This window comes from Globicephala melas, chromosome 19 (genome assembly GCF_963455315.2).
Source record: "Globicephala melas chromosome 19, mGloMel1.2, whole genome shotgun sequence".
Taxonomy (NCBI): domain Eukaryota; kingdom Metazoa; phylum Chordata; class Mammalia; order Artiodactyla; family Delphinidae; genus Globicephala; species Globicephala melas.
Genome location: NC_083332.1, coordinates 31,861,804 through 31,876,647, shown reverse-complemented (window position 1 = coordinate 31,876,647; position 14,844 = coordinate 31,861,804). Strand labels below are relative to the sequence as shown.

The window sequence follows — 14,844 nt, the reverse complement described above, 5'->3', positions numbered from 1 at the left end:
AATCAATTTAGCTTCAAAAATCATACTGAACAATAAAATGTTACTGATAACAGGGCATGCTAAATGTTTAAAACAGGAAGTGCACTGACATACCATGTGAATACTATATAAAAGAACCAAACAATAAGAAATTGTCAGACTGTTTAAGAAAGGATCTTGATCTGCAGAAGGACTATTTTCAGAAGTATAGGTAGAAAAACATATTTAATGATGATTCCTCTAGTAGAATATTCAAGTTTAATAACCTGGATATCTAAAAGAAAACAATCCAAATGCCAGAAAACAAGTATGTGAGGGAAGTAAGAGTAAGAGCAGGCAGCCATTTGCAGGAAAAGCATGCTGCACACCGCAATCGCAATCAGGTCCTAGGGCAATAAAAATAAACATACGTCTTTGATTTTCACTGTAAACTCCTTTTCTCGTACATGCTTCTTCACCTTTGACATCTGTGTTGACTGATCGTGTTCTTCTTTAACGCCAGCACCTGCAGGAGTGGGCACGCTGGGCTCACTATATTCTGTAGCTGCGCCAGAGCTGTCCAGCAGCTTTGTGGTATAGAAAGAAGCCACTGCATTGGCATCATAACTTCTTCTAGCTGAAGGCCACTTCCCTTTCAGGACTGTTTGACAAATACTGTCCAACCGGTTGATCATCACACGGTCCTGGAAAAGCATGAACATCAAAGGATAATTTTAATAACTGAGTCAGAACTTTGGGGATCACAGCCTTGATGGATTTAACCCTGGTACAACATATGTGTATTTGGTATGCATACATATTCTCACATACATTTACAATTCTATACAAATTCCCATTGGTGACATTAGAAAATATTATACTATAAAGATATTTTTCTGTTCTTTTGTTTTTATAAGAGTAACACAGGTTCCTTGTACAAAGTTCAAACAACTCAGAAGTATATGTAAGAGTAAAGAGTTCTCTCCTCTCCCATTTATTTCCCAACCTCACTCCTAAAGGTAAGTACTCTTCTACTAGCCTAGTCACATACTGAAGAAGAACTGTCTTAATCCAATCTGAACTTCCACCACTATATGTACATGTACTTAAATGAACCTTTTTTCTAGGTCACAACTGGCTTGGTAAATTTCTTCAAGAAGACCCACTTAAAAGCACTTAATTCATAAAGTAGCACCTGAATACTAACTTGTATGTGAACATAAGCATTCATTATCTTTTCTTCTAAATATTCTAGGGTTATATTGAGAAACACATACATTTAAGTAGACCTAATTTACTTGATAGTAATATTTGATACTTTTAATGTTAACACCAAAATGTCACTCTACATATAAGTGACTTTTTTTTACTACATAATATCTATCATTAAAGAAATATAGAAAAATACTCAAAAAATGACCTATTCCAGCAAGAAATTACTCATTTACCTTTGGCCAGTACGAAGCTGCCAGCATGTATCCACCTTGCAGGATGTAAGCAGACTCTGGGGTCCCGTTGTTCATCTGGAAACTATCCTGGGTCTCATCCTGGGTAGTGCTCAGTGATGCAACGCTTTCTTCATCATAGGCTTTCACGTGAGGGGTACCTTCTGCTAAGAATAATCATAACCAATTATAACTGTTTTAAAAAGACTGCATAACACAATTTTACATATACTTTTCAAATCCTATATAATTATTCAGATATATTTGAAAATGAAAAGTTAGAAGTAAAAAAAAATTCACCTAGAATACAATAAAGTACTCATTATTTTTAAAATTGAAATAAAAGCACAATAAGTGGCATAAAGGAGTTTGAGGAGAAAAAGGTTAACAAAACATCCCTTTCTGCATGAAAATTTGAACCATGGTTAACACTCTAGGTCTGTTTCCCTGGAAATACATAAACTCCTGATTGGTAAACTGTATCTGGACTGGGAGGACACAAATATTGCTGGGGAGGCTATCATTCTCTAAAGAGGGGACTCTCATAATTGGGCATGTCCCTTGTGGTAACCCTGAAAGTCATGCTTCTGGAGTTGTTACAGGAGATTCTCACTCTTGTGGGTATCACAGTGGCTCCTGTGTCCACTTGATGTTGACTCATTTCCTGAGCTGTTAGACCGCTATAAGGACACCCGCAGAAGAGGACCACCTAACACTACCGACAGGCTGAAGTTCCTATGCTAGATCTTTCTAAGTAGGGCCAAGTAGGGCCTATGATACTCTTGTAAGTCGGACTGGTGGCTGTTATAAAATATTACCTTTATTTGTTCACTGATCAACTTGTTCCAGGCAAGATGTAATACTAAATTTAAGGCAATCACAAAGTAATAAAATTACTGTGCCAAGTCGCTAATCCGGTTTGACTAACCAATTTTGCAATGTGAATACTGAATACGGAGTAAGAACCAGGAATTTAGTTGCGTTTTCAGTAGTCCTTCTCTAAGAAAATCTGTACACATAAAATTTAAATATGCTTAAGTGATCCAAATCAATTCTTTTCATTTTCATGTGAAATGCTGTCTTAAAATAGAAAAAGCACTTTATGCATATACCTCGCTTTTGGACTTCCTCTTCTTCACTGTCACTTTCTTCTGATGAAGATGAGGAGGAGGATGAGGAAGAGGAGGACGAGGATGAGGATGAAGATGATGCTGAAGAACAAGAGGAGGAAGAAGAAGAGCTAGAGCCTGATCGAGAGTGGGAACAAGAAGAAGAGGAAGACGAAGAAGAAGATGATCTGGAAGAACAGGACGATCTCTCAGAATCAGAGTCAGAATCAGAACTAGACTCTGATCCTCTTTTGTGGACTCGCTGCTTCTTAGAAGCTGGGTTTGGAGTTAGAGGCTCTGTTCTGGCTGCAACCATGCGTCTGTCTGTTTCACCTTTTCCACCAGATTTCTGGTCTCCAGTAGCCTGTGGTAAAACACCATTCTTTGGACTTACAGGCTCAGACTTTATTAGTGTCCTGGTTTCCTCAGAAGTCACAGATTCTTCTTCAGAAAACTGAGGCTCCTCTTTAAGGTTTTCACTTTTAACTTTCACATCCTCTAGAATAATACCTTTAGGATCTAGGAGCCTAGGTAGAGAGGTAAGAGGAGAAGCAGAAAGTGCTACTTGATATTGCTGTAAAAGTGGGGTAGAAGTCCTTGAATGAGCCATCTTACTTTGACTGTAGTTCCTTTGAGCTGCCATAAATGAGAGTTCAGGATCACGAAGAATGTGATAGTCTGTTCGGCTCACCCCGTGTTTAGCAGCTCCAATGAGCAAGTCCCTATCATGAGGGCCACACTCCCACCAGACTGGTAAGTCTGGATTTGGATGGCAAAGCTTCAAGCGCTCAAACAACTGTGGATGTCGGAGGGCCTGTTCCCTTACTTTCCTTAGAAGTTCAATGCGATATAAAGTCCTAGAAGCACGTTCTTCTGTGATTGGCTGGATAAAAATATTTGGATCCACCAATTCTACAATGAAACAAGAACAAACATATTACACTCAAAGATACTTCATTATATTATAACAAATAAAGCAACTTCTAAAATGCACCTCTACTCAATATCATTGTATACTTTCCAGAATTTCTTTTTAACGTTTTTAAATGAGGAGAAATATAAATTTTAGAAAGAAGTACTAAAAATCATGTAACATATAACACTGGATCTACAGAAAGTTAAGTAAAATATTAAAGTTATTTTGGAGGTGTGTTAATGTAACTAGGAAGTTACTTTTAAGAAATTCCCTATGAGCTAATGTCATACTATTATGTGTTTTAAAGAGAAAAGCACTCAAATTCATTTATAAATACAAATTAAATCTGTTAAGTTAACACCCCATAAGCAAACCTAAGTCCACATATCCTTAACTGCACCGAGGTAACTCAGGGCATTACAGTGAACTCACAGGGACAACAAAGGCTTTCTTAAAATTTGATGGAAACATGGGAATAATTGTCAAACAGTGTATGAACTACCAGCCTGAGATAGTTCAGTTTTAACATCAGACCATACTCTGTTCCTTCTGATGAGGTCTTATCTTTGTGAGCAGAGATACTGGCAGTTGAGAAGTACTCAAAAAGAGATAGAGGCTTGTTGAAATAATGTAGAGACCACCTGAAGGAGTTACTAATGGCCAAATGTGGAACAATTTGAACATCAAAATGAATTCTGATAGTACTGGATTATAACCTACAGAATAAAAAATAAATACCCACATGAAAAAATACTAATATGAATAAATAATTAAGTAGACTAGGGAGAAGGAACAGCTTTTCCTTGCAGGAGAACTGCATAGTAAAAACTGTTGCAGACAAGATCTACTGATGGTTACTGAAATCAATGGGTGAAAGTTTGAGTAGAACAGGATCTGTGTTGTCTCAAAGTATCTTCTTAAGATACCTGTTAACTACAGGGGAGAAGATAACCATTTTACACTGGAAAAATGCAGCATAAACTAGCTAATCCAAAGAATCAAGGGCAACATCATCAGTAATAAGACATAATGACATCATGAACCCCTTGACATTACATTCCAAGAAAGACACATCATTTCTGAGGTATTCTTGCAAAAAAAGGCATAACCTCAATCCAATTGTGTGAAAACACAAGACAAATCCAAATTGAGGGGTTTATGGCAAAACTGATCAAAGGTATCAAGGTCATTAAAGAAAACAACAACTACAACAACAACCCCAAAACTGAGGAACTGTTACAGACTGCAGGAGGCTAAGGAGAAAGAACACCAAATACAATGTGGGCTCCTGGAACAGAAAAGGACATCAGTAGAAAAACTAGTAAGATTTGAATAGGTATTTAGTATGGTATTGTACTGATTGGGCTAATAATTATACTATAACTATAGTCATGTAAGATTTTAACATTAGGGAAGAGTGAGGGATATATGGAAAATCCCTACATGGGCTTCAAAAACAATAAATTCACCCCAGAATAGTCCCTTAGCTGAGCATTAGCAGCTCTGATTGTTTTCGTTTCGTTTTGTTTTTTTGAAGGCCCTGGGTGTTTTTTTCCTACTAAAACTCTTTAAAATGTCTTTTGAGTGGAGGCCTCACTTCTTGCAAAATTACTTGTGTAAATAAGCCCTCTAAGCACAGTTCCTATAAGATGGACTAAAAACACACGTTAGTTCTGTTTACCAAAAGCTATCCTTTATCTTCCACCTCCCACAATCATAAATCTAAATCTAATAAAAACACTATTTTCTCAAAATTAAATGTGTACCTTTATTCTCTTTAGATCTCATTTCAATAGTAGAATTAAGGAGTAAAGGATCTTTGAGCAGAGTTTATTTACAATTCAGAAAAACTGGTGAAATGTTGAATTAGACAGTACTAAAATAAAATAGCTGGAAATTTCTGAATTTTACTAATTTTGCTTCTTTGATTGAAACGAGGAAAAAAAGAAATTTTATACATACCATCTTTGGAAGGAAGACGACAAACCCTCCGACACATAGACATGAATGCATACAAATATTTCTCCAAACTATCATCAGTTTTCTTATGTAGCCTAGCCATAGCTCTAAATTTTGTCCAATCAAATTGGCCTCTGTCAGGATCAAACACCACTCCAAATGTAGATACAACTCTATAAAAGTCAGCTTCTTCTCTTCTTGTCCATCTATTTTGAATAGATTAAAGAAAAAGTCACATTTCTCACGGAAGTAAATAAATATTAATGCAAAATACAATGACTATAATAAAAATTTAAAACCATTTCAAGTACCTAACACTTTAAAGGATTAAATCCAGGGCTATTTCCTTAGAAATAGATTTTAAAATGCCAGCTGACTCATCTATCCAACTGTGCTTCTTTTCCTTCAGACAATAATAGTTTTTTGCATACTTACTGTGCAAAAAAATATGCATGGGATACAAGATTGTATAGGATATGACGACCCTCCCTTTGGGAAAAAGATAAAACATTTCAAACATATTTACAGTATAAGGTAGCATTTTACAGTTGTATGTATTATAGAAACCATGAATTTTAGGACAGCACAGAAGATGGAAGGATCTGTTCAAACTTGAGTGATGAAGAAAGGCATCACAGAGTAAGTGGCATTTAAGATGGAACACGGTTAAGATTAAGGGAGGGAACTAGAAAGAGGGCACAGAATAAGCAAAGTAGGAAGTAATTTACATTTTAAGGGGATGATGACTATTCCAGATTGAAAAGGAGAAGGCTCATATTGGGGACAGAGGAAGATAGGCTTGGGGTCAGTTTATAAAACACTCTAAATGTCTGGCTAAAAATAGTCTCTATTCAGTTGCAAGTTCCTGAAGATACTTCAAGAGGGTAATATCCTCACACACCATAGATCTCCAAACACAGTAGAATCTTTTCCCTGGTTAACAATCACAAGTTTGTTGTGTAATGAGAAAAAGCATATGAGAAAGACCTTTGAAAAACATTAACAGGCCATTTTTATCATGATGATACATTAAGAAGGTTAATGATGATGTAAAAATAGTCATTCTGGGAAACCAACCAATCAAGTCATATGAACCTTGTACCTGAGTGATAAAGTAGGAATGGAAAAGAAAGGATAAATTCAAGGATTACATAGGACACAAAAAAATATGACACCTACCTTCAAAGAATTTACAAGTTAGAAAGGTAAGACATGGAAAGGAAAAGATGAATGCCATTACAGTATCTTTTATTATTTTGAAAATGACTAGTTTTATTTAGATAAGTGCTATATGAGTGCAGAAAGCAGGGAGAATACTGTGAGCTAGTCTGGTTGAGAAAAAAACTAATAGAGGAGATAGAACATGTGTTGAACTCTGAAGGAGTAGTAGGGCAAGGTATGGACTAAAAAGTAGGAAGAAGGGTGTTCTGGGTGATAGCAACAACTTAAGTAGAATACTGAGTCAAGACTCAGTGGGGCATTCAGGCAGAGGGAATAGGAGAGAATAAAATTAGTAATGCATGCTGAGGCCTAAATTGAAGAGACTCGAATTAATTAAGAAGTTAGACTTTATCCCTATACTAAATAAAGAGCCATTGAATATCATGATAAAACTAGTACTTTAGGAAGATTATCCAGATCTGCCAGAGCAAGGGAAAATGTATGCAGTAGATTAAAGATGGTCACAGTCTTTGCCACAGTTCGCTTTGAGAGATGCAACCTATTTTCCTTTCCCTTAAATTCTGGTTGGCCCTGTGATTTTTTTTGACCAACAGTAGGTGGCAGAAGTGACACTCTGTAACTGCAGAGGCTGGGTCTTAAGAAATCTGCAGCTTCTGCCTTTGCCACTTGGAATGCTCCCTCTTAGAATCTGAGCTCCCAGCTGGCAGTCAACACCAACTGCCAACCATGTGAGTGAGGCCATTATGGACCTTCCAGCCCTCACCTCCCTCCAGCCAACACCATGGGAAGCAGAAGAACCATCTGGTCAACCCACAGAATAGTGACAAACAAAAAACTGATGTTGTTTTTACGTCACTACGTTTTGGGGTGGGTTGTTATGCAACGATAGATAACTGAAACAGTAAATTTACATAGGTAGGAGTATTTGAAGATTACGTCTAGGATAGCTAAAATCTTAAGTGTCAGACTAAATTCTGGTTACAATGAATGTGTTGCAAATGAAACAAAGGAACAATGATTTATCTTTCAGAAAAAAATTCAAAGATCCAGGTTTAATAAGGACGCCAGGTTATTGTTAAACTTTCTTATTCTTTTCCATATATTCTATCCTTTTTAAGAAGTTAAAGCTTTTGGGATGAGAGAAGTTTGCTTGTCTTCCTAACAAGCCTCTTGAAGAAGTTCTACTACTATTTGTTCCCCGTTGACATCAGTAGTTTTAAGGGTTCATCCTCTGTAAAAAGCATAGATGAACTTCTCTTCCATACATTCTTATATTTCATTAATGTCATCATGTAAAGTAAGATACAGTGGAATTTATTTCATATAATTTAAACATACGTTTCACTGATAATTTAATTCTTGAGTTTGCACCTTCATTTTTCCCCATACCTCACTGTTCATAAACATGACAAAAGAATGATTAAATATAAAGTATGGACTAATAACTATAAAATGCAATAATCTGTATTAGCTTAACCATATTAGTGTGTACATATATTTATATACATGTGTAGGTATGCATAAAGCATTTTGCTTTGACCAACTTCTCTACCTACATACGTTTTTCACAACGTGAGATAATCGTACCCTAACAGACTTCAGAATGAACACTATATTTAGATACTATATATTAAAAATTTAGTGCTATTGTCTTACCTCTGCTGTCTTTCTATCTTGGCTGCCATTTTAGGATTAAGAGTGGCTTCTTCATAAAGAGGCTGCATAACACTGGCAGGCACTGAGAAAGTAGGTTGTATCTGCTGGATTTGTCTGTTTTTATTAGTACGCTGATATGCAGTGATGAGACGCCTCAAACGTGTGGTTAAAGCTGACTGAGTAGGCCAATAAATTTTATCACCCTCCATCAGCTGACCATCTACATTTAAAGAAACTCATGTCAATTAAAAAAAAAAAACTAAAACCCAAAAACTAAACAGATACTGTCATGAAGTTCACAAAAGCAGCAAAATTTCCCTACTTAAAATTTTTTCTTCCAATCTGATTATATGAAAAACAAAAACAAAACAAACCTCTCAAAAAAGTTTTAACTATAGCTCTAAAAATTACAACAAACTTTACGAGCAAGCTCAAAGAGTAGGTCACGGTGGAATAAAGAACTACAATGTTATATATTTAAAGAGAACTTCATCTGCACAGAAAATACAACTCTTGCATTTCCAGGTCTAATATATCTTACTGGAAGGCAAATACTCAATGCCTTAACTTAAATAAATTAAAAGTCCAACTGAAATCCATTGAGAAGTTGAACACTATAAACTCTTCAAATTAAAGCTTTCTGTATTAAGTTTATCTCAATTTAATTAGAATGAAACAGGTAAAAAGTCATCAGGGAAGAACATATATTTTAAAAAATTCAATATGACAATGTTATAACTTTTAAGTTTTCATTCACCTAATAAAAGTGCAAGATCTAACTCTCTATTTCTACAGTGTAATATAACCATATATACCATAATCAAGTGGTAATCATTCATGCGAAGGAAAAACTACTCCTTTATTCCTAGTTGAATTACAGGAAGGTGAGGCACTATTCCCCTTGGGTACCAGCTGGGAATCAATGTACTCTAGTGACAGTACGTTTCTATCTTGATATCAGAAGGAAGGAGAAGCAAGACCGTGTACAGAAAAGCCTGTAGAAACTGAGTGATAAAAGAATGTTTCTCAATGTGTGTATGAACAAATAAGAAACGGATTATTAAATTAACACTAATGGTGTGTTTAATGGTGAAATGTCACATACCAGTGTAATAATCAAGCCACAAAAGCATCAAAACTCCTATTCTATAAAAATTCAGTGAGTCACTGCGTAAAGATTTACAACTAAAAATATTGTTAAATTTCCAATCAACTATGTTCTATAATGATTGCAACTGTCTTCAATAAATTTCACATACATTTGAGACATACAGAAGTGTATTAGTTTACTGATCTCATGGTATCATGGGAATGTTAATTTACAATAATACTAAGTAAAGAAATAAATGCTATTTACCTCCATCTGCTATAACAAGATCTCCTGGTGAGGAAACATCATCCTTATAAAAGAAAACAGAAATTTGTCACAGGGTAACTGGGTCAAGATATAATAAGAGAATCGATTTTCTTTATAATAGAATACTTTCTTTTGCAATAGAATTTTAAAAATTCAATTTATTTAAACTAAAAAAACCCAAACCAAAAACATTTCACCCATTTCCATCCTGCCTCTAACCTCAAGCCTCTGGCAACCACAATCTATTCCCTTTATCTATCAACTTAGTTAAAAAAAATTTCTTTTTAGATTCCACATATAAGAGACATCACACAATATTTGTGTTTTTCTGACTTATTTTACTTAGTACAATGCTCTCAAGGTCCATCCATGTTGTTGCAAATGGCAACATTTCATTCTTTTTAAAGACTGAATAATATTCCATTGTGTATATATACACACACACATATATATGAATATACGTGTGTGTGTGTGTGTATATATATATATATATATATATATATATATATCACAATCTCTCTATCCATTTGTCTATCGATGGACACCTAGGTTGTTTCCACATCTTGGCTACTGTAAATAAAACTTCAAACCACATGTGATCAGGCTGCATATATCTTTCAAATGAGTGTTTTCATTTTTGGGGGATAAATACCCATAAGTGTGATTGCTGGGTCATATGACAGCTCTATTTTTAATTTTTTGAGGAACCTCCATACTGTTTTCCACAGTGGCTGCACCAATTTACATTCCCACCAACAATATACAAGGTTCACTTTTCTCCACATCCTAGCCAATACTTGTTATTTCTAGTCTTTTTGATAATAGTCATTCTAACCGGTGTGAGGTGATATCTCATTGTTTTTTTGACTGGCATTTCCCTGATGATTAATGATGTAGAGACTTTTCATGTACCTGTTGGCCATCTATATGTCTTCTTCTAAGAAATGTCTATTCACATCTTCTGCCTATATTTTAATCAGATCGTTTGGGTTTTTTTGCTATTGAGTTGTATGAGTTCTTTATATATTTTGGATATTAGCCCCTTATAAGATGTATGATTTGCAAATATTTTCTCATATTGAGTAGGTTGCCTTTTTCTTTTATTGATGATTTCCTTTGCTGTGCAGCTTTTTAGTTTGACGTAGTTGCACTTGTTTATTTTTGCTTTTGTTTTTGGTGTCAGATTCAAAAAACTCATCACCAAGACCTATGTCAAGGAGCTTACCAACTAAGTTTTTATTCCAATGACTACTAGTTTCTACTTTTGTTTTAGAAAGCCCTAAGTTAGAATTATCATCATTCCTTTGTAGGTGGGTCTTTTTCCTGTGGTTGTTTTAAAAAACATCTTCTCTTTGTTTGGTATATCTGTAATTGCACCAGGATGTTTCTTGAAGTGGATTTAGTTTCATTTATCCCTGCAAGATTCACTTTACTTCTTGAATCTGAGGATTCATGTATTTCATCAAGTCTGAAGAATTCTCAGCTGTTAACTCTTAAAATAGGGCTTCTCCCTTATGCTCTCTAGTCTGTCCCTCTGGAATGCCTATTAGACATACACCGGACATTATCATGCTATATATACTCTTCGTATCTAAAAAGATTTTTTATATACTCCATTGTACTGGTTTTCGGTTTGTTGCCTCTCAACTCTAAATTTACTGCCTCTCATACCTTTTGCCAGCTCTAAGAAAAAAAAAAAAACGGATCTAGGCTCTTTATTTTTTCTTAGCCAGCCAATGTGATATTAAGCTTTGTCAGTAGTGGGAGCTGGAGAAGAAAGGCATTTTACTTCCTGGTTGCTGTGAGCTCCTCCACTGCTCAGCTCCTACAGCACATGCAGCTTCCTCAGTGCCCAGCTCTTGCAGTTCATGCAGTTTCTTTAGCACCTCTTGCCTGGCAGCTTCTCCTGAGCAACCTCCCCCTGGGTGGTTTTGTAGTGGAATGCCTCCGGTGTGACACTTCCCCAAGAAAAGCTTGGCAACCCTAGAGGGTGGATTTCCAGCAAGTTGCTCAGGTGTGGCAGCACAACAACTTTTCTTCCATCTAGTGAGCTGTGGTCATACCCTCCCCAAAATGTCAGAACCTCAGCCCTGGTGGGCACAGGACCCTTCCTTGGCTGCTGTATCTCAGCCTTAGGAATAGTGGCTATTCCTATATTCTTTCAAGTTCTTGCCACTCAGTATTTCAACCCCCCTATTATAGTCAATAGCTCTTTACATTAAACTTTCCTGTTCAAATTACTATGTGGTTTTTCTCTCCTGATTGGCTCAAACTGATTCATCACGCTACATTATGGATAACTTCCTCTATTTTCTAAATAATTTCTTCTCTCGTGAGCTGTGTCTAATCTGTTTCTCCAGCAGGATGTTTAACTTATTTGTTGAGTTTTAAATTTCAACGACAGTATTTTCCACCTTTAAAGTTACATATAATTCTCTTTCATATGTCCATCGTCATTTAAAATCTTGTCTTTCTTTTTTTCCTAGTTCTTTCTTTAATGTCTTTAATCATTTAAAATTTTATTTATTTTCTATTTCAGGAGATATATTAACAGAAATTCTTAAAGATCTAATCTTGTTCTTTGTTATAGTGCTAACATTCACTCATGGTAAATTGCTCCTCATAAATTAAAAATTTTTGGATTTTGACCTCATTTTATGGAGGGCTTTATCTTCAAGACTCAAGTGTAATCTAGATTGAAGTCGTTTCTTCTAACTGTTCTTTTTACCAAGTACCTCAAGGGTATTACCAGCTTGGGATCTCTCTTTATATTACATTTTTGCCTTGAGAGTTCCTGGACCATGCAGATTAAGTAAAAGAAATCAAACCATAAACTCAAGCGAAGGCAGGCCTATGGCTATGAATTCTCAGGGGAAACAATTTTCTCCCTACCCAGAAACCATGCTGAGATAAATTTACTTGTTTCCCTGTGCTGTTTGGCAGAAGGTACTACCCTTTAAGGGTTCTGACTTTACTGGATTTCATTCTCACTGCTACACACTGGCCTAAGCCTCATCTTTCTTCCTCAATATCCAATTCCCTTGGCAACCAAGACCAACAAACCCTACCTGACAGCCATAGCACTGTCTAGTCTTTACTATATTCTCACAAATATTATAGAAATTCTTCTCCTCTTTTAACATCATTTTCCCAACCCAACAGATTATATTCTGTACTTTCAACCAACTCTTTTTCTTCCTTTTGACTTTCTATAAACAGAACACTTAGAACTATGCTTTAGCAGCTCAGAATTCCTCTGGGCTCCACCTCTACTTCAGATCGCTTTATCTGTTGCTGTGTACTTTTAGTATCTAGCTCTTATTCTGCTTTGAGATTTTGCCCCTGAACACTGTGTTTCTCTGGTTCCTAGCAGTGTAGCATGTTGGGAATCCCCATTTCATTCATATGTCCAAACCAGCCTCCAGCTTGTCTAGAAGACGAGATCAAGCAAATTCTGAATGGTTATTTGTGATGTCTGGCAACCTAAGTTAGTCACTAACTTAGCTAATGTTCTAAGAAATGATGCATAATGAAAATGTATGAAGGAAAAACATACAAAAGAAATAGCAAGCAAAAGAAAACATGGATAACTAGATTCGAGGATTTAAAATCATGATCCAAAGCATACCTCTATATCATCTTTAAAGATAGCTGGGGCAGGTTTGTATTCTGGATCTTCCACATCCCTGTTAAATACCAACAAATGCTATAATTATCGTACTGAACTTCAAATTTCTCGTGGTAGGACAAACAAATGGGGTATTGTTGGAAGGACTTCTTCGTATGTTTTAATGGTCCGACTGAAGTCTCTTCTTCAGCCAGAGGAGCCCAAGCCTAATAGCATGAAGGTTATTTACATGGCAAGTCAGAAGAAAGCTAGTTCTAATTTACTCTTACTCCCAAGTTCACTTATAAATGTGGTATTAACCTTAACATAGTCTCTTACTTTTCTCTTTTGGTAAGAAAAGAAAGGTAATAAAAAAGGCCTCATAATAGGTATAATGAACATCATCATATTTCTCTTCAGTTGTAATATGCTTAGCTTTCTTCTTCCCTCCTAGGTCCCTAAAATTTTGGTCTTAATTGCCATGACCATTAAGAATGGAAAAACGAAGGACTCATCGAAAGAATGGGTGTGGGGAAGGTCCGGTCTCTTCCTTCATTGCACTCTGTTAGACAAGTGCTAACTTATTAGAGTATCATTAGCTCTTTTGAATTGTAAACTCCAATTCTCGTACTGCTACATTATTTAAAGAGAAACATCACCGACATAGAATATGCTGATGTTGATAGAGCTATATGGAGAATTCATGACTCTGAAATCCACGTACCCATCCATATAATCGTTCGCCCTCTGTTCTGCAGCAACTGCTTTCTCATCAGGTTTTCCCACTCTTTCCAAGAAGCATAATGCCGGGTCTGCTCGGATAGTGTTATATTTTTCATAACCTAGAGGGATGACCAATTATGAAAGTAAAAAGGATAAAAAGAAGAAAAAAATATAAATGTAAGCATTCCTCATATTTATGATGAGTGATATTTCTGGACTGAAGGGATCATATATTAAAATGACATAGGTTAAACATGTTTTCTAGAAATTATCACAAACATTACATGGTCTGGCAATATGTATATTTAAAAATCTAGATTAAATATATCAGTTAAAAGGAAAAGAGGAAAAACTGACCACACATAACATATTTCACATAAAAACTCTTCTTGAGAGGGGACGTTATGTGAGACTTACGTCCAAGAGAAGCAGTTCACATATGCCACCCATTCATGAGGAAATGTAGTGACTGACAAACATAGCTTGGGAGTGTATGCTTTATATGATGTATATAATAATACGGGTGTTACTGGAATAAAGCTGTAAGTGGAAATCAATAAATTGAGAAGTAGCTGAATTACACTATACGTAGATGAAGACTCTACCTATCTTACTTCTCACTTACCATGTTTAAAAACTCCAATAAGGAGTGACTTATCAGCATCAAAATCCCACCATTCAGCAGGAACTTCTGAGTGGTCTGGTTCTGGGACCCAAACATCAATGTCACTTAAAAAAAAATCATGATATGACTTTATGAGTTACTATAAACAAGTCTAAGAGGGGGCAAAATTTTACATAGCTTCTAAAAAGCATTGTGGTTTTTAAGAAAAAGAGGATACAATTTTATTTCATTTAAAAAAATTTTCCACAACTACCACATATTAAAATTATAAAACTGCACCATAACAACAAAGGTACCATAAAATGAA

At 35.7% G+C, this 14,844-nt stretch overlaps 1 protein-coding gene across 6 annotated transcripts in view; it reads right to left on the bottom strand.

Annotated features, from left to right (window-relative positions):
- Positions 1-14,844, bottom strand: part of CHD9 (chromodomain helicase DNA binding protein 9) — a 244,924-nt gene that overhangs the window by 20,012 nt on the left and 210,068 nt on the right. For 5 of the 6 annotated variants that reach the window (XM_060289805.2, XM_070044370.1, XM_030832973.3 and 2 more), the window contains 9 exons: positions 14,538-14,641; positions 13,914-14,031; positions 13,211-13,268; positions 9,583-9,625; positions 8,226-8,445; positions 5,391-5,593; positions 2,516-3,424; positions 1,407-1,570; positions 390-662 (listed from right to left, as the gene is read on the bottom strand). In XM_060289805.2, coding sequence (XP_060145788.1) covers positions 390-662; positions 1,407-1,570; positions 2,516-3,424; positions 5,391-5,593; positions 8,226-8,445; positions 9,583-9,625; positions 13,211-13,268; positions 13,914-14,031; positions 14,538-14,641 — 2,092 coding nt within the window. The remainder of the gene's footprint in view (positions 1-389; positions 663-1,406; positions 1,571-2,515; positions 3,425-5,390; positions 5,594-8,225; positions 8,446-9,582; positions 9,626-13,210; positions 13,269-13,913; positions 14,032-14,537; positions 14,642-14,844) is intronic. The other variant, XM_030832986.2, reaches the window with a different exon arrangement.